General features: G+C 37.1%; 1 protein-coding gene across 4 annotated transcripts in view; it reads left to right on the top strand.

Annotated features, from left to right (window-relative positions):
* PLCE1 (phospholipase C epsilon 1) overlaps positions 1–20,834 on the top strand; it is a 136,557-nt gene that overhangs the window by 78,850 nt on the left and 36,873 nt on the right. For all 4 annotated transcript variants that reach the window (XM_074544987.1, XM_074544988.1, XM_074544986.1 and 1 more), the window contains 3 exons: positions 8,584–8,900; positions 18,112–18,257; positions 20,016–20,274. In XM_074544987.1, coding sequence (XP_074401088.1) covers positions 8,584–8,900; positions 18,112–18,257; positions 20,016–20,274 — 722 coding nt within the window. The remainder of the gene's footprint in view (positions 1–8,583; positions 8,901–18,111; positions 18,258–20,015; positions 20,275–20,834) is intronic.

Here is a 20,834-nt window from a genome sequence, read left to right as displayed (position 1 = left end):
ATTTTCAAACTACATTTTTGTTTGCATTTTCTCCCATACTCACTGATTATAACAGAGTTCTTTAATCCTTAAAATTGAAAAGCTTTTCCATTACATAAATGGAAAAAAATAGAAGCAAGATTAATTTTTACTGTCTTGATTGAAATACTCAAATATTGGAACCTGACTTGAGACTCTTGCACTCTGTCAAATCACTGGATATTTCTCCATTGCAGCATTAACTGAAAGTTGTATGCATTTTAATTTAATTTTGAACAGCAGCTCCAGTTTTGATTTTGGACAAGCTTTGTGTTATTTTGGGAGGTGAGGTCAAACCTTGAGTTCTGCTTTGACTCAAGCAGTAACGAGTTCATTTTGCATTGAGAATTATGTGTTCTTCGTCTACAATACTCTTTTCTTCCAAAGTAAACTCATAAATCTTCCCTTTTGACCATTTTGTTCTTATGGGCTGGAATTTATCTGGTAATTTACATGTACATTTATTTAGCATTTGAACTTAACATTCCATATGCTGTGCTGTATTTATATCCAGATCTTTAAAGGTCTTGAATACAGGTGCTGCACAGAGAACCCTCCTGCTGGTGTGTGTTGCTCAAGTCAAAATCCTGTTAGTCTACCACTGTGGCAGCCTTTAGGAGAAAGATTTATGAAATGTATGTGAAAGTGGAATATTTCTGAAATCATTCAGGAGTTTTGCAGAGGAGGGGATTCATTAGATGGGATTACATTGCAGGAAGAAAATGAAAAACTCAAAACCACTTTAACAGCAAGTGCGGTGGTGTCATATTAACCTCTTTCCAGCCTTTTCACATATCTGTTACACTGTGGTATAAAGATGTAGGTTTAGAAGATCAATCATAATAGCCCAGAATCCCTTCATCCAGCCTTCTTGGTGATGGTTGCCTCTGAAGCAATGAAATCTTGTGTCTGGTCTTGCACAGTGCATGCTGCAGCATGCCACAGCAAGACAGATGGCATTTGGTATCAAACAGCTTTTGAGAGCTAATTTTCAACCAGTCAAGCAGACATTCACAGTCTATCTACCAAATTATAATTAAACCTTCTTCTGGCAGGTGTTCTGAAATGAGGATCCAGTTTCATGAGTTACAGCAGTAGGTGAAGGTCCCCTAAAATAGCAGGTCTCAGGTGGCCCATTGCCATACATGTAGACTGGAAGTAATAAAGCTGCTTTCTGACTAAACATGTACACGGTGGATCTCTTCAGACTTCTGGCAGCACTGCTGATTCATCTCTCCATAATACCTATAAGCTTGTCTCTGTTCAGCAAACCCTGTGTGACACAGGGTGCCCTTTGTAGTTGAAGTATCCATTTGCTACCCTGTTAGCCTCAGGGTCATTTGTTACAGGTGCTGCCTTCAAAGCCTGTTATTTCAGGTGCAGAAGAAATGTTTACTGGCTGGGGTTAACACACAAAAACCACATTGATTGTTATGCAGATATTCTGCAGCCATTGCTAGTTGCACTTTTCTCCATGAGGATGCAGTCTCAGCTCTTTGCTAGCTGCCCTGAAAATGGAAAGGAATTGGAAAATCAGCATCAAAGTGGATGAGTTTTGTCCTGAGATCTTCTGATTTTGCCAAGTCAAAATTAATGTTACACCAGTACTCGTTGCATCTTTTTTCTTGAGAGTTTACAGCCAGAAGAAAACCCAGTATGTATTATGGACTTTTGTCAGGCAGTACTAGCCAACCTGCATACAGAGAGGAAATGTTGGTTAAATGTGTTGATAACATATGGTAATTCAGGGACAAGCAGCCAAGTTCTCCTGTACACTGCAAAATATTTCCATGAATGACTCAGGCTAGTGGAGTGGTAAAAGCCCTTGGATACAATTCCAGAAATCTGAGCAGCAGCGTGGCTGTAATTACACACGGCAGTGTAGCTGTACACTGGGGATGATGGGAGGCAGGCATGGCAGTTCAGGTGTGGTGAAATCATGGTGATGCTTTGAATTCCTTGCATGTATGATGTCAGTGCTTGTATTTCACAGAGATTTCACAGGATATTCTGACTTGGAAGGGACCCGGAAGAATCATTGAGTCCAACTCTTAAGTGAATGGCCCATACAGGGATAGAACACATGGCTTTGGTGTTATTAGCACATGCTCCAGCCAACTGAGCTAATGTCAGTAAATCCAGTTTAGAACCAGGATCTTCTAATCCAGCCATAAACAGAGTTCAAATAGGTTTTCAAGCTCATACTTATGGGTAGGAACTTCTGAAAAATGTAAGGACTGCTATGTAGTTGTTAACTCAAAGTTAATATATTAATAAATACTTCATGCTGATCATCTTTAAATCAACTTTACAATCTGAATGAATGTTTTGTTGTGCATAGGTTTCACCCTGTGAAAATGTTTACCCAACTTTGGTGGTTAAAAAAAAAAAATATTTCTCATGCTTGTGCATCTCACCTGTCCTAATGATTATGTCACCTTTTTAGAAAACTTAAATTTGTTTCAAGTCAGAAATTATATAGGCAGGTTGTATCTCTTAACAATACAGCACTTTTATGGTTTTTTCCCCTGGGATTTCACATGATTGATCCTATAATTGCAAAATTTTAAAAGTGTGTTCAAAGTCTGGTTTTCAAACCTGAACTCTTTGCCAGTTCCTAAAACAAGAAGTTATTTTAGGAGTGACTGTTGTTACAATCACTCCATATCTTTCTTTTTGCTGAATTCCACTATTCAGTCAGTTCGTGAGTCAGGATTTTGTGGTATATAATGTCATTTAATTCAGTTATCCTTCAACATGCTAGTTGCCTTTTTAAAAAATCCTCTCCAGAAGTTTCATAAATCTGTTCAGCAATAAAATCTCAGCCTCAATAGAAATATCTGTGTGTTATAGTTTCAGGGTGTTCTATTTCCAGCAAAATTCTTTTCTACATGTGATTTCTCCTTTTTCATTTTCCCTTTGTACTATAGAACCTATTGCTTTTTTCACCTGGCCCAATGTTGTAACTTGCTGCTGGTCCCCAAGAGAAGATCACCTTCTCCAATGTCTTGTTCTTACTATGACTGAATTAAACTCAAAGCAGGCGTTCTTGAACTAGCTGTGAAGTTTGCTGTTTCTATTCCAAACCTGGAAAGGGCCCTGTGCCCTCTGAGTGTATCAGTAATCTTACTTAGTCTAATAAAAAAAAATAATTCTAGAGACTCATCTTCATTTCTGCATGTTGTCTCTGTGTCTTCTGCTTGCTGATGCTTAGGTCCTAAAGAACTCAGTTTTATGTAGTGCAAGTACGCTGTAGATCAGAGCTCCCCTGCTAATAATAATTTCCAATGTGTGCTGATAGGCAGTTTTAAGAGGTAGCCCATATTGCTAGATTTAGGTATATGGACAGAGAACCTGAGTGTCTTCTCATTCTTTGATTACTTAACTCATAAGTAAATTTGAAGACAAAACAGATCTATTGATTTCAGTGTTTTCTACAGTGAAATTGAACTTGAACTTGATCCTGTTCTGTGTCAAGCTTCCCACTTAGTTAAATATCAGGCTCTTTATTAGTGGAGTGAGTTGTTTGCAGTCAAAATTGATAATGGTGAATTCATGTTCATTAAGGGAGAGAGAGATATTTTTAATTAGATAGGAGAGAAACAGGAAATTAACAGAAGCTTGTTGGTTTGGTTATTATGGTATTGAGATATGGAGCATCCAAGGGACAGCAAAACAATGTTATCCCAGTTGTGCTGATCCATACTGGAAGCTGGTGTTCCATTTAACTGCTGTATATTGCATAGGTGTCTTCTGCTTGGGCAGCTTTTATTGTATTTTTCCTCTTTTTTGAACAGAAAGTTCTACATTTTCTATATTGACAGTTGTTCACCTGTGGCTATTTCTTAATTTTTTTTACTGTGGTCAGATTATATTTTCTCACTGTACACATAATCCATATGTTCTCCTAAAGCATATGAACAGTTTGGAGGATATCTGTAGCATAGCTTACTAAAAAGGCTTCTATTAGAATCCATTTATTGCACACACATTTTAATACCAGCAGAGAAAAAGAATCGTCGTAGGATTTTTCTCTACTTTCAGTTAGATTAGTATAATGTCATAGAAGCAAAGTCTATTATCAAAAACTGTCTAAGTTAAAAGATATTATAATAGGTTGAGTAATTACTTTTATTCTTTCAGCTATTGAAATCCGTCTTTTGCTCTTGTGCGCAGTCTGTCATAATCACAAGATCTTTTCCAGTGGCCTTCTAGAGAGTGAGAATGTTGTTAGGGGCTGTAATTTTCACTTTACAGCTCTAAAACTGTTTTTTGAATGTAAAGATAGAATAATTTTTTTTTAATCAAAGTAAGTGTAGAAAGAAAAGGAGCTAGAAATAAAACTAAGACAGAAATACAGTTATTGAATATTTCAGTTCATCAAACTTTGTTGAAAGAAGATTTTCATATTCTAGGCAGGCTTACTCTTTTTAGACAGCATTCATTTAAAAAATGTAGTGACTTTTCCCTGGCACTCTGTATTTTTCTCCCATTCTTAAAAAGATTATTCTTTTGTTAGAGAAGAGGAGCCCTCTTTGTTCCCACGGGCATCAGCGATGATTAAGTCAGTCCAGGAGTCCTTTGTTAAAACTAAGCAGAGGTTATCTTATTTTGAGTAATAAAGGCAATACTTGTGGTGTTAAAGATTATCTGCTTCAGCTGTTTATCAGCAGGATAAGCAGAGCTATCCATTTCGGCTTCAGGCAATTCGCAAATGAATAGTCTGGGTCCTCATTTTCTTGTAATATTTTTAGCATTAACTTGATGTGGTAGAACACAAAAACCAGTAGCATTTGCTGCAGCAGCTAATTTTAGTGAGGATCGTATCTTGCCTTAACTGTGAAAAAAACTACTGTGATTTGGGTCTGAAAGTAGTTCCATTCTGCAAGTTACTTTAAGGACCTGGCTGTTCTTTGAAGTGCAGAAAGCTACTATCTGTTTCCTGAAGAACACAAACTGACAACACAAAGCTGGAGGATTTGCGTATGAGACTGGATAAGGAGTTTTATAGCAGAAGCAGATCCGTTCCTGGAGTGAAAAATGGTGGAAGTCTGAAGCACACACACACAAAAAGATGAAAAAATAGTCCAGGGAAAAAAAAAACTAGCTTAATACAGGCAAAGAGACAGAAAAGTACACTTTCATGCAGAGTGTAAATCATGGAAGGTGGTGAAGTTGAGAATAAGGATCCTGGATTTTCTGTGATGAAACACAGAAGACTGGAATGCCGAAAGATAAGATACCTGAATCTGGAGAGGTAAATCACGCCAACAACCAAGACTTGCAAAAGATGTGAATTATGGAAGAATTAAATATTTATAGGTGTAGAAAAAGTCAACAGAAATAAGTTATTCTACTTACTTAAATAAGTTATTTCTACTTCTTCAGTATTTATAGCCATACTTTAGCCATGAGCTGTGTGCCTTCAGATTTCTGTTTAGCCTCTGTTCCTCTCCTTGGATATCAGCTGCATTTTTGCTGTAGCAGCCTGTTCCATGTGCTCTCACATTACAGAGAGAATTTACATAAAGTTCTTCCAGTTTAATGAAGAATTGAGAAATGCTAGTTTGAAATTCAGTGTTTTGAATCAGGAAGTGTTTTATTTACTTTCAATCTTTCAAATCCAGCAATACTAGTGGCTGCTCTTGAGTCATCTTGGCTTCACTTCCATGAAAAGATTTTCTTCTTTGACAACTTCATTTTTTTGTTAAAGTGAAGCTGGGTTGTGAAGATTTCATTATGAAGGATGATAGTTCCATTAAAGGTAGTTTTATTAAAGGCATTCAAAATCCCTCCGCTAGCTTTCTGCTGGATTTGATCAATGGGCAGTCAGTGTAGTGAAATCCAGTTTTAATGAGATTCTTATTCTTGATGGTTTCAGGCAATATAGAGATATGCTTTGCAGCCAGCCTTGGCTGTGGTCACTTTGTGGTGTTGAGCCTTGTTCTAAGATGTGAGAGGTTGTGCTAAGTGGAGCCTGAAGGGTGATTATACTTAGGCAAGGTAATGCGCCAAGATAATGACCAGTGCTCTACCCTATTGCAAATTCAGTGTCAAATTTTGCCAAATTTTGAGGTCTTTGTGCATGGTGTGGTTGGTACAGTGATGGAGAAGGTGAATTACTAAGAATGCGCCTTTAAACCTCATCAGCGAGCAATGGGATGCAGAACAGCTCATATGTTTTCTCTCTTTCATCAGTCACTAGGCACTCCTTATTCTTCCTTCCCTGCCACATTGACAGCTATAAGGTGTTTACAGCTGTACTTACCAAATGATGTTGGGTTTGCAAAGCACCAGTGTCGCTGTGGCGTTGCACTGTCCGTAGTACTTGCTGTCTGCCTCCTCTGGTACGTGATCACCTGCAGCCAAGCCACCATCTGAGCTGCCTGTCCTTTCCTGACCTCGGTGCTTGTTCCAGAGACTGGATGTTTCTGACAGCTACAGCTTTTTACCAGTCGGGATGTGTTAGTTGCCTTCTGGGGGCACATCTTCTGGTGCAGTTTTGTCTGAAAAGAATCCATTTTTTTGCAGTAAGACTAAAGTAAAGCACAGTAAGTGAGGATGCTTGGGAGATTCACTTCAGAAGTCCATTTGAGATCTAAAATAAATGTACAGTATAGACACAACCAAACACCCTCTGTTTCAGTGTGAGATGCAGGGAGGCTGGTGTGGGAAGGGCTTTCATGCACATGGAGTCAGTGAGGCATTGTGACTTCTAGGGAGCAGATAGGTGTTAGTGGGCGTTTGTGTCACACCTTCCATATCATCTTCCTGAGATAATGCTGGTTGTGACAGTGACAGTTCAATCCATATATGTAAAGCATGTGTAAATACCTAGTGCTTCTAATATAAAATGAACATTGTATTTTGCATTGTTTTTATTTAGGCATAAGCTTGTGTTCTGCTGCAAAGTCAAGAATAGTGCACATGAGCTTTTAGTGCTTTTTATTACAAAACCTCTCAGAATAGCTCTGAGCAGGTTGAGGCAGGAAACAGAACTGAAGTCTCATGTAGAATTGAAGCAAAGACAGCTGAAAGGGAGCCCAGAAGCTCACTGCACTCCACCTGTTGCCCAAACCTGCACCACATATCAGTGGTGTTCCTAACTGGCTTTTCCCCCCTTCAGTCTTTGCTGCAATGACAGAGATTTCTCAGTATATACAGATACTGTGCAGCACTTCTTCATTATCACCAAAGTTACATATGTTTCCTGCTATTTAACCAAGCTACTGCTTGTTGCAAATTAATCCCATTACTTTTTTTCTTGCTGGTGTAGACAGAAACAATTTGTTCTTTCAGAAGTTTCTTCACAATTTGAACATTTCTCAATAGGTTCTGTTAGCCCAAAGACTTTATTTAGGGCTATTGCAATTTATCATTTGACTTTCAGTAGACTTTATTAAGAAAAGCCAATTTTCTGTCTTCTTAACTTCCCTCTGATTAATAATAGTTTGCACAAAATGACTTAGAGTGGAAAACTCATGTAGCATATTTTATGTTTACTAAAAGGGGCTGAATTTTAATCAGTCATTATGAACTTGGTTTTTTCTTTCTTAGAGAAACAAATTGCACCCTTTATTACTTGAGAGCTTATAGATATATTAAAAACACTGGGTAAGAGATAGTTCTAGGGTGTAATCTCATTATGTGTGGAAAAAATCTCTGAAGATATTTCATGAAGCAATGCAAAAAAATAAACTCCTTTTACTGAGAATGATGAAGAGTATGTAATATATGGCTATGAATGTTTTTACATTTAAGTAATTATTGAAATATTTTTCAGAGAACCCATTCTAAACTTATCTAGTAAGAAGATTCACTCAGTATTTTGGAATCATTGTGTTGATGTTTCATGCTTCCCACATGATCTTAGAAAGCTTGCCTTCTTCCTTCTTAGGAAAAGTTTTATTTTTCAAGAGATATCACTGCTGGGATATTATAAAACTACCATGAATGTTTTGTATTAACAGATAAAACATGCATGCTCCCAAATATATGGATTTTCTGAGAGGAATGAAAAATATTTTGTGGCCTTGGACATTTGGTTTCACGATGCAGCAAGCTCAGATACAATTTATTTTATAGCAAGTGGATTATGAAGAAAAATACTGACCCACATGGGTTTTTAATTATCATTATACATTATTTCTTGTGGGAATCGGGTCTCAGTGCCCCAGTCAAGCCCTCAAACTGCTTTGCACCATGGCTGTTACATGGGGGCAAAGCAGAGGCACACTCTGCCCTTTATTTGAGGCTGTGACAAGGCCACGGGTGCTGGAAGGAGGTATTTGGATGTTTCTGGAAGCAGGTGTGTTTTGGCAGGTGGCTTTACAATCTCCTGACTCTAGCTGCCCTCTATCTAGCCAACACCAGATATAAAAAAACCATGTAAAAGAACACATTAGGTTGTTTAAATAGAAAGAAGGTACTTAGAATATAATGTGCTGCTGAGTAAATGAATGAACAGTTTAACAAAACCAAAATACCAAGTTGTCTCACTTTTGCACAGCACGGTCCAAGAGTTAAAGGCAAAGCCTAATGAATTTTTCCTTTGTTTTGTTTTAGAACGACAAGCGTGTACATCCATGGCTGGCTCCAGCGTGCTTCCCTCCAGCGTGGCCGGTATCAGCAGGGAGCTGATCGAGCTGCAGCACCTCATCCAGTTCCCAGAGGAGGTTGCCAGCATCCTGACCGAGCAGGAGCAGGAGCTCTACCGCAAAGTCTTACCCATCGACTACCTCTGCTTCCTCACCAGGGATTTGGGCAGTGCTGAGTGTCAAAGCAAGCTGCCGTCTATTAAGGCATCCATATCTGCTACTGTTCTTTCTGCTCCCAATGGGGAACATAACGCTGTAGAAGATCTTGTGACAAGGTTTAATGAGGTAAAACTTTTAAATTGCTTTTTGTAAGGGTTATTACCTGATGTGTGGGTTTGTTATTTCCTTTATCTCTCCGAGCCGAATTTAGCTGTAACAACAAATTTTTAAAATATAACTTAAGATGACCAGTTTTTTAGCTAAATAACTTACACTTTAATTCAATTAAGTAGGAGCTATGTGATCAATTTGCTCAGTGATGTTGGGAAACAGTGGCCAACCTTTTTCTTGCACATTGTAAAGTAAACATGAAGAAAAAAATTACAGACTTCTAATTCTTGGTATTTATACTGACAGTATGGGGTAAAGTTTCAGTCAGCTTATTATTTTGTTTAGGTGCTGGAGTTCTATTTATTTGTTTTGGATTCTTGTAGACTAAGCATGATCTTAGGAGTCAGCACGGAAGTATTATACACTAGAATTTTCTGTATTTGCTGTAATATAACTACACTAGTCTGCACTATTTATTTAATCACTGTGTGTGTCTTAAGCATTGTTATACAAAGAAGTGTCACTTGACGTGACATTTTCACAAGCCAAATGTTGAGTTCTTCAGTAAGATTTTATTTTATTTTCAGAAAGGTGGTCTTCTGACGAGTTTAATAGAAAACTGGTTAAGGATTGAGAAAATTATTTTAAAAAATCCACTCAAAACTCCAACCCAAATCAAAAATCAAACCACCTAAATAAAAGCTACTGGTTTAGCTGCAGAAACATGGAACAGTTAGTTCTTTTTTGGGGGGTAGAGGGGGGTGAACTATGTGTGATGTTAGCAGTTTCTAGAATTGTAGAAGTGGAATAAAATGAAGATATAGTTGACTTAATGCTTTTTTAGTTTGCTATCCACTGCATTCTTATGGGGGGTGAGATGAAAATTTCTTTACTACTATGCAAGTAGAAAATTTTTTTGCTACTATGCAAGTAGTAAAAAAAAGACATAAAATTAAGTAGATGTAGAAGAATGTGTATTGACCCCCAGTGAACTTCCTGTGTGCTGGGCAAAAAAGAATCAGGGAGTGAATAGTTAGCATGTTTCAAAGTGTTCCTTCTTGTGTATTACTGAGATTTAGCAACTAAAATAGGGTAAATATATTGGCTTCTCTCGCCTCATTCAATTATGGGAACATACATAAAAGTTGCAGCTACAATATTCAGTCTTTAAACAGAGCCTAAAAATGGTTTTATTTAACTGCAGTAGCAGTTCTCTGTTGGAACGGACTACAGAAGATGCTGTGGCTGGAGAGGACTGTAGGTGCTGACCCTGCTGGGGCCCTCCCTCCTGGGGGGCTTCTCCTGGGGCTGAGGCCAGGGGAGATGAGGTGCACTGGCCAAGCTGTGCTCCAGCCTGGTGAGGCACAGTGCCAGGGCAGTGTCCTGAGGACATGTGGCCATCAGCCACACAAATCAGACTGACCATGATTGTGTTCTGACATTGAAGGGTCCCAGGATTGAAAAGCAAGTAGGTCCTGAAGAAGGCTTGTCAGAAATTACTGAAATTACTGAGTCTGTTCCATATCAATGACAATTTTAGCATTAAAGTTGCCTTTTGATAAGATAGTCAGCATTATCTTTTAATCTTGGAGGTTTTTGACTTTGCAGTTTTTGTTGTCTAGTGTTCCTTGTTTGGTAATTGTGCAGGATAGTTTTTTATATAATTTGAATTAATTCCCAGATATTCAGTGCACAAATTCTTTGGTATTTAGTGCAATAGATTATTTGAAGCATAATCTGGAATGCATTTTTAAAAACATAGGTGTTATGTGTTTAAATAGAGTTACTGTAAAATATTTACTGCTTGTAATAAATCACTGGTTTGCTATATGCTTTATCTTACAGTGGAGTATATCAATTGCCATAGCCAATCACGAGCGTGAACTCTCAAAGTGTCTTTGTTTATAAATGGAAAGAAAATTCTTGTGCAAAGAGTCATGATTTTGTTGGCAAAACTCAGTGAGCACTTGCTGATTTTTTTGGCATTCCCTATAGAAATACTGAAGTGTATTTGTAATGTGGGAGCCAAAACTACTTTTAGGATGACAGGCTTCTGATACATGATGGGGAAAAACAATTCCACGTAATTTTTCTGTTAAATAATAATTATATTATTTTGTGAATTTTTCATAAAGCAGTATACTTTTTGGTATTTTTTTCTGACAATACATATTAAGGAGGAACACTATAAAACTTGTGTAAAATGATAGTCAATCCTGAAGATTTTGGGCTACATGCATACAGTATCATCAGCTATAAATAAAGCCTGTAGTCTTTAGGGTTTGATTAAAAATGGAATTGCATAATAGTGGGGCCTTGGGCACAACACGTACTCACCGGTGAGCCACAGCTCATACTTCATTTGCTGCTAATAATATCCAGTTGATCTTAGAGTCTCGTCAGAGCAAGGCTCTAGACCAAGCTAAAGGCAGATATTCTTTCCTGTTACTAAATGTAATTAAAAGCTGATTCTGAATTAGTGGCTAGTGGGAGGATTAGAGTGAAATACACTAACATCTACCTTTACAAAACTATTGGCTCTTAGACTGTGCACTCCATAGTGCTAGTAATGTATTTTTCTGCTCTGATGGAGCTTTGGCTATAAGAAGTTTAGCTTTCAAGGATGTAAAACTGTAGGAAGAAACTGTTGAGTTTCTGCAGAGTTAGCAGAGCCCTGGCAGCTGGGAAGTTTGGAAAATGGTGCCTAAGTGTGCTTTAGGACTCTAACAACTGGAACATACTTTTTTGCCATCTCTCCTTGTTGCCTGCTGTGCCTCTCTTCTTGATTCAGTTCTTTTCTCTGATTCTTGTATGACATGAGTTCACCCTGCTTCTTTACATGGAGTGACGTGTGCTCTTTCCCCACTGTCATATGGCACAGTCTTCCTGGGATTCTGTTTCTTTTTCTGTCTCTTTACCCCTCCAGGCTCTTGTACCTTTATGACTGACTCCCAGCCATTCCTCTGCCTGTTACCAGCAAAGTGACCACAGAGACACAAGCACAATGCACATGTTGTAAACATTCATGTGTATGTAAACATTAAAATAATTTCAATCATTGCTTTATATAAACATGAAAAGACTCTCTTGTAACTTGATGTTTCTGGCTTAAGCTTCAAGTAAAAGAAAGCCAATAAAGCTTTAAACAAACTGAGACATTTAATTTTCCATGCTGACATATAGGAACAGAGCAATTGTGGGTTCTTAGATTGAAAGTTGCATCAGATTGGAAGACAGACAACTGACTGAAGTTAGTCCCACTGATGAACTGAAAATGCAAAATCAGAAGTCAAATGCGTAAGGTGATTTTTTGGAAAGATATGGTTGCCAGAAAATAAGCTAAAAAGGTTAAAAAGTTTCAAAAGTGTTAGTATAGCCCTGCTACTGGAGTGGGTTCATCACTCATTAAAGCCTTCTTAAAATCAATAAAGTTAATAAAATATGGTTACCTAGGTCACTTAGTGATGTTAGTTTTATTTTTAATGGTTAAATTTTGTAAGGTTTTTTCATTTTTCATTCAAAATACAAATTTAAACCTCACTAGCAAAACAGAGACATATCATTTTACTGAAATAATGGAATGTAAATAAATATTGCAGTCTGTCTCTTAGTTCAGCATTTTTTTGCAATGCCTAAATGGGTTTGCATAATGCTTTTTAAAAGATTGTGTTTGTACAAATATCAAACTCTTTCCAGTCCTTGTTTGGAATAGTGTTTAATCAGATTTAAAATGGTAAATGTTCTCTGTAATGTTATATAATTTCACACAAGCATGTAAAGTAAACCATCTATTAATAAGCTATGCAACTTAAAATATTCAGATATTAAAAATGCATCTGAAAATTATCTTGCATATTATACCAAGAGCCAAAAAAATTTTACTAATTTAACCTCAGTGAAACTCATGTAAAAAATTCCAGTTCTGTTTTATACACAGAACTGTGTATAGATATATACACAGATATTCATCAATATGCACTGACAGGTTTGTGCACAGTTATCAGTGCAGAGGAACTCATTTTAGACAGCTATTAGTGCTAATGCTGCATACTGCTAGTGTTTTTTAATTACTGTTTTTAAAGGGAGAAATTGGATGATCCTGATACACTAAGAATTCTGCTTTTAAACAAAGTAATGTTTTTCCCTCTTGCCATGATTACCATCTGATATCTGATAAAGATTATCATTCATGTTCTTTAGATTTTACTCAAATGTCTTGATTTTTATCAGAAAAAAATTACTAAAACCAGATTGACTTGGTTAAATGGGTTATAGATTGCCATGCTTATCCTTTGGATACCTTAAAAATCATCTTGTTTTGTATGCAGGTATTTTTCATACACATACTCTATTTTGTCAGTATTAAAGTTTCTGTCTTTCTTGCTCCAGTTTAGGCAGTATTTAAATCAGCTACAATTTGTTATAGAAAGATATCCATGGCTAATTTATGGTAGGAGTTAAGGAAGGTATGTACTGTAATCTTACCTTGTGGTGAACTAGAAGATTTTGTTTTACTTGCTAGCAACAGTAATTGCTAAACTTCAGGCAGGCAGCTGTGTTTGGTAATTTCACCTCTGAAAGCTGCATCTCTCAAATATTATTAATTTCCTGAAAATGTAATATAAATATAGAAGACATCATTTCTTCCATTTAGCATCACCCCCTGAAGTATGTAGCTTGGGAATTGCTGTAAAAGTTTTACAAACTAAAGTGCTGGTGAAATGAATGTAAAACACTACAGATGATAAAACATGGCACACTGCAGCTAGAAATTGTTAATAATTTCCTCCCTCAAAGCACCACTACATTTCCATTCTTATAAAATATAAAAAGTAAGGTAATTCCCATTTTTAAAAATCACATAATGCATTCTCTAGCAGGTATATAGAGGATAGTTAAGAATTCATATATATATATAAATATATATGTATATCTATATGAATAATCTAAATTTTGAGTATTAGAAGACTGAAATAAGAGAATGATTGAGGAAAATCCATGACAGATTTAGTGATACAGTTAGTAATTCAACATGCATTAAATGCTGTTCCTTCCTGTGTACTACATGGAGCGAGGTTCCCATAGAGTGAATGATAAACAGTCCTGTAGATTGCACTTGTACAGTGATTTAAGGTCATGTACCATAACTTGAGGATCAAGTTCCATCAGGAGTGTCTCTTTCATGTCCTTCATGTTTTATTAGTAAAAGCAGCTGACCCTCAGTAATAAGCTATATCCTGGCCCTGACAAATTGGTAGATATTTGCCTGCATATAGATTTGTCTTGAAATCAGAGGGAGTCCAATAACTAGGTAATCAAAAACATAGGCTCATTTTACATTTTTAGTGACTGATATATATTTCTCATGTTTAAAAGTAAAAAATAATAACACTGAGTAAAAATATGCCTTTCCTAAGTGCATTAGCAATAGCTAACCTGAATTTACTTGAAGTCTTTGATCAAAGTAAGGTACGCCAAACAAACTTCTAAAAAATAGTTAAATCAGTTATTGAATGCAGCAGATTTTGGTGCAGTTAAAATAGTAGCAATTATATAAAAAGATAATTTCAGAAAACCTGAAACTGTGCAGATCTTTTTGTACTCCAAATTGTAGTACATATTGCTCAGTATAGCTTGCATTGCCAGGACATCGATACAGGTCCTGTGTGCTCAGATTCGCATTTGAAGGAGATTCCCATATCTCTTAAACTTTGCAAATGAGACTACTTTCTATGTATCTGAACTTTATCTGGCTCAATGTTGTTAGTGCTTCTATTAGGGCACCAGGAAATATTTAAATCTTAAGCAAATATCTGTTCAGTTTTACTGGTTTAGTACTTAATATTAGTGTCCAGTAATCCTGAATGTCACTCATTTTTATCCATCTGAATGAAAAGACTGATGTTATTATCTACTTGTTTGAGTGGATTGTGTGTTAATTTATTACTTTTCTTGTGTCTTGCCATCATGTGGGTTACGGTAACAAAGCCAGGATACATTTTCTCATGCTTTTCAGACTCATCAGCAGTGCAGCGGAAATCTAATTATAGGTTTGCTGTGATGATTTCTGTTCTGAAGGGAGCTTAAAATGACTTACATAAACAGAACTATGTAAGTCAAGTGTGAAAAAAAAAAAAGTAAACTAAGGAAATAGTGATTACTGTGTTGAAATGTAGATCATGATCTGATGTTGGAAGTACTGTCCAACACAAAAACTTAGTCCAAAAAGCTTTACTGCTCTTTCTGACAAATACTTGCAATGCATTTTGATCTCCTTGGCAAGGCTACTCCTGTGCACTCTTGGCTGGGATGTGCTGTGTGTGCTCAGGCGCTGCCTGAGGCCTGAAGCTCTCGTGCTGATGTCATGGCAGCCTGGTACCAAGGCAGCTGATGGTGCTGCATCCTGGGGTCAGGTGTTCCTCGGCTGTGCTGCAGCTGGGGACGTGGCTCTGCAAGCCAGCCAAGAGGGAAGTGCTGCAAGAGGAGGTGCTGTTCTGTATCCACTTGGCTGGAGTGTCCAGGAGTCAGAGCTTGCCAGGATGGAGCTTCCATTTGCTCTCTTCCCCCGCTAGAAATCCCTGGATTTAGTGACAGAGAAATTGTGCCACATCAAAATACCATCTATGCTAGTAGCTTGCCAAAGTAGGATTCTGAATTCAGCTTCCAGGTGAATTCCACAGCCACCAAAAAATTAGTACCTATAGAGTTCTCTGCTTTTGTGTGAGGTGCATCTAGCTCAGCTGTACATGGACAGCATCTGAGGAAACTCACTTCTGAACTCCCATTTCAATGAAAATTTGATAAGTTTGTTATTTATTGAATACCATCTGTTCCAGGAAAAATTAAAATACCAGCATTTCTAAGGCAGGCATGTTCATTATTTCTCAGGAGTGGTATGTGTCTTAGATGCTCACTTCTGTCCCCTGATTCTACCCAGTCGGTTATATCTGCCTTTGTCTATTCTATTTTAGAATGAAAAGATTCAGATACCTTTTTTTCTTGTTTAATGAAAGATTTTTTAAAATGTTTTCTACCCCTCTATTGTTGTCCAACAGGAGGAGTGAGCATGAACTTCCTGGTGCCTTTTGTACCCTTCTTTTGCTCTTACATGTTATACAGTATCTCAAGTCAGCAAAGGCTCACCCATGCTGCCCTTTATAGTTTTTTGTTTGTGTTTACAAATTGTAAAAGTTCATCATGCTGTTTATAGTGATCTTAAACTCTCTATTAAATAGAATTTCATCAAGTGGCTGCTCTAGCTTAAAGGTTTCCTGTTAACAGGGAGTCGGAAGTCAGTTGCCTATTTAAATATTCTTTCTCAATTTTGATAGTGTTTTCTCCTGATCATTACATCTTTACTACTTTAGATTAAAACATATCTGTTTAAAATTATATGATTCTTTAAAACTTTTTAAACCTTATTAATCAAGTCATTACCACATTTGGTATTGCATAGCAAACAAATATCAATTTTTTGTGAGTTTGCATGTTTAGCAGTTCCATTCCCTAACAGAGCCATTTCTGGAAAATGAGAATAATCTCCAAGAATAATATGTTGCTTTATTCCAGCATACAAAAACAAATCTGTGCCACAGATCTGATTGTTCTGTTTCACAGTTTCTGATTTTTTAATGGATTTGTTTTATTACCTTTTATTCTGGTTTTGCCCTCATTTGACGCCCGTGCCATGCAGTTCTGTGGTGGTTTGTATTTTCCATACCTTCATGTTCTTTGGGTATGCGCTTCTTGGTCAATTGAGTTTTTATATTTTAGGAGTAACTAAGTAAATACACCAAATAAAATTTCAGCTGAATTCAGAATCTCATTCTGAGCTGCTGCAGTGGTTAGTGTGCTGCCCCTGATGCACACAACCTATTGCAGCATCCCCATAGTCACTGTCCTCACTCCCGAGTATATCCCCAGTGAATGAATCTTCAAGAATTCTGTCCCAAAAGTGTGGCTTTTAATTTTTTTTCTGTATAGGATGTATGACTTTTCTTCTCACATGGACATTTCTCCTTTACTGTTCTTGATTGATGTTGCCCTCAGACAGGTTAAATAGTAACTTAGATTTTTTGTAGTCTTTGATTTTCCTCCCTCAGAAGCAGGTGGCTTGGAACACAGAGTCTGTATAGATATGCATAAAGAGAAGCCCTATATATTTTCAGGAGGGTTATTTTCCTGTTAGTACTAATGCATTTACATTTTATTTCACATGCTTGGTTTTTAAAATAAAAGTCTGTGGCCCCTGAGGGGTGAACTAGTGTTTCCTAATTGTTACAAGCCTCTCTTCACACTGGTATTATCTGTAAACACTTGAGTCCTTCAGGACCAAAGAATGGAACACAGTGTCAGTAAACAAATCACGTTTATTGCCTCCTAAGTGTTTACACAATGACAAAAATCAAGCCTCCAGGGAGTCATATTGTAAAAAGAAACAGTTGGTTTAAATTAGTTTTCCATGTGAAATATAGCTACTTTTTATGGATATTGTGGGAACATAAACTGGAAAGAAAATCTGCACACTGATAAAATGAAGGGTTGATTCTTATTTGTTTAAATACAAACAGAATCATGTACTGAGTTGATTTCTGATTCCAGCATTAATTAATTGCCAAAGAGAAGTTGGTAGTATGGGCACACTTTGAAAGATGAGAATTCTTTTTATTTGCTTGATTAGTGATCTTGCAAACAAATAATGCAAAATACCTGAAATGTTCAGTGCATGTAGGAATTAGCAAAATTGTGCATTAAATGCAGCTAGTTTTATGAAATTAACCAAAACCAAAAATTCCAATTTATCAACTTTCACTGTTCATATTGTTAACAAGGGTTGTGTGGGACTGAGATCTATAAGCCACGTTAATGAGAAATTACACTGCAGATCTCTCCAGCAGCTTTAGAAATCAGCACTAGCTGAAGCTGTCCATTTTCTTCTGTGGCATCAATGCAGATTCAGAATATCTTATATTAAGATGCTGTAGATTTTTGTTTAATAAAAGTTTTTCTAGACTAATTAATGATTTAACTGTTGCCATGTAAATGTCACTATGTAGGTTGTGTTTGCAATGCATTATGTGATTTGGCTATGAGCCTGTAAGTGGAATTTTGGCTGATACCCTCCTGATGGAAGAAACCAAACAAACCCATGTTACCTGTCAAGGAAGCATGAGTGCTCCAAGGGTTATTGTTTTGGCTGACCATACTGTCTGTTTGGGTTTACCAGGTGAGCTCCTGGGTGACCTGGCTGATCCTGACTGCAGGTTCTATGGAGGAGAAACGAGAAGTCTTCTCATACTTAGTACATGTGGCAAAGTGCTGCTGGAATATGGGCAACTACAATGCTGTAATGGAATTCCTGGCAGGGCTAAGGTACTGGCAACTCTTTTTTGTTAAATGGCTTTTCAGTGATAGATTGCATTGCAGCTTCTGTTAAGCAGATGTCTCTGGAGAACAATGAAACTACACAAAAATCCATGGCTAAGCCACATCATCTCATGCTGTGACTTTCTAGTAATCCCTTTTTGAAAAATGAAGCATGCTAAACCCTTTCTTTTTTCTCAAAATGCTCTGAGAACTCCATCCGTTTTCCTGGTGCAGGTTGAATATGTTGCATTGCAAAACTTTTTTTAACAGAAATTTTAAAAAATGTTAAAAGAAGGTGGGAAAGCAGTTGTGGTCTATCTAATGAGCAATAACTAATGTAACTTTTGGTTGGAGTCTCCAGAATATAAGTGCAGCATGATCATGGTGATGCTTTAAAAGGATCAGTCTTAAGTGTAAAACAGAAACTACCCGAAAATTACAAGAAACCCTCAAAAGACCAAACAGCCAAACCTGTGTTTAATTCCTCTGATTTACTTACACAGACTGATGTTGGGATCTCATGCTGTCATGGTCTTTTGTAGAGGGACTTGCATTATCTCAAGCAGGAGAGAGTGGGGGCTCAGAGACAGCTCGCGGTGTGCTTTCCTCTGGAATGACAGGTTCCTGTAGGGCCAGGGGAGCAGGAAGGCCGTGCCTTAGCACTAGCACTTCAGAGGGCAGCAAGTGCCTCTGAACAGGGAAGAGTTAAGATCAAGTTTCCTATCTCTTGGCTTTGACCCTCGTTGTATAATATGTTTGTGTAACAAAGCTGTAAAGTGTTTGCATTGCTGTTCTTTGTGGTTCAGTAAGGACCTCACTGAGCTATTTGTTTATGGTTTTGGTATGTAAAGCTCTTTTGGGACACTCATAGGCGTGGGGAGTATATTTCAGCAGAATTCATCCACCAGCTCTAAGCCATATAAGTTATGAGGGAAAATGCAAGGCCAATTAAGGGCTTAATTTTGTCTCCAGTGCATCTGCACAGTGCAGGGGAGAAGGGAGAGGAGGGTTAGTGCTGATGAGCAGCATTTCAGAACAGGGATGGAAAGTGGGGTTAAGGGCACTCTACAGTGAGGTATCTTTGGATCTTTTGGTATGTCTGAGGCCAGGGGTGGGAAGAAAGGGCATGTGATTACACAGACATACGCTCAGAAGGTAAAAGAACTCCCAGAGGTACTCATAGTCCTTGCAGCTATTTCTGTTGGAAATCTGAATTTCTTTTCAGCTACAACTCTGTACTGATGCCTGAGAGCTTAAACATGGTCCTGACTTCCTTATTTCTGTGAAATTAAATAATTTGTGAGTAAATCAGGGAAGAAATCAATGTAAATTCTTAAAAATAAATTTAATTAAAACTCTCCAACTTTTGCTTACTTTATGGATTGTTCATAATATAGCTGAAGGAATCTGTAAGAAACAATCTGATTTATCTTTATGCTGTTTCCTCAATTTTTCCTCATTTCTTTATAAGCCCTTAGAAATTTTAGGCAATGACACAATAAAAATGTTGGAAAGCCTACTGGTGTGTTTTATGCAGCTTTTATAAAAATGTGAAATACTGCTCCATTAGATCAGACTGCTAGTTTCTCATTTTTAGTTTTGTTCTTTGATTATTCAAAAGGAGAATTTTTATAAAAATAATGGTCTTGATTTCATTCCTCTCTGTGCAATTATAATTTTCTCTATTACATATATGCTGCAGATGTTGGACTTGAAGGTAAGTTGTTGAAATGTAATCAATTTTGTGATCCCTTCTTGCAATAGGTCTAGAAAGGTTTTAAAAATGTGGCAATTTATGGACCAGTCTGATATTGAAACCATGCGAAGTCTGAAGGATGCTATGGCACAGCATGAGTCATCATCTGAATACAGGAAAGTGGTCAACCGGGCACTCAATATTCCAGGCTGCAAAGTTGTTCCTTTCTGTGGTGTCTTTTTAAAAGAGCTCTGTGAAGTTTTGGATGGAGCATCAAGCCTCATCAGACTCTGTCCACGATATAACTCCCAGGATGAAACACTAGAGGTAAATGAGACAAATATTCTAGGATGTTATGTTCTTAGCCAGTGCTTTATTTTATATAATCTTACCCACAGGCATCATCAAATTAAGTTTTCTAAACCAGACTGTTACTAGGCTAGTCAGTTACATGGACCTCAATTTAATTCCTATAGTTCCTTGGTAATTTAGATTTGGTTGTTTCTACCTAGTTCAATATCAGAGTACTGAGAAATCAGCATTACTAATAAAGGATCTTGATTATACTGTGGATTAAGTAAGTATGTGAAACCTGAAATGTGTTAGTATTTTCTGCTAAATACTCCGACCTTCTACTTAATTAAGTGGGAATTGGAAGTTTGTGGTTTCTTAAAAACAGAATTTAGAAGCTCAGCAGATCAAGCTTTTGCTCTATGGAAAGAAACTATTCTTATGAGTTCTGTTATTGTGGTTTGAAAAGAAAAATGCCCCTGTTAGATGAAACATTAAAGACTAAGCCTTTTTTTTTTAGGTTTTCAGGAGTTTTAACTTATCTTGCTTGATTTATGAAATTATTTGGTCTGTTTTGTATTGCAAGTAGGTACAAA

Source organism: Zonotrichia albicollis, chromosome 7 (genome assembly GCF_047830755.1).
Source record: "Zonotrichia albicollis isolate bZonAlb1 chromosome 7, bZonAlb1.hap1, whole genome shotgun sequence".
NCBI lineage: Eukaryota > Metazoa > Chordata > Aves > Passeriformes > Passerellidae > Zonotrichia > Zonotrichia albicollis.
Note: the sequence above shows the minus strand (reverse complement) of the source record. Positions and strands in the feature narration are given on the sequence as shown.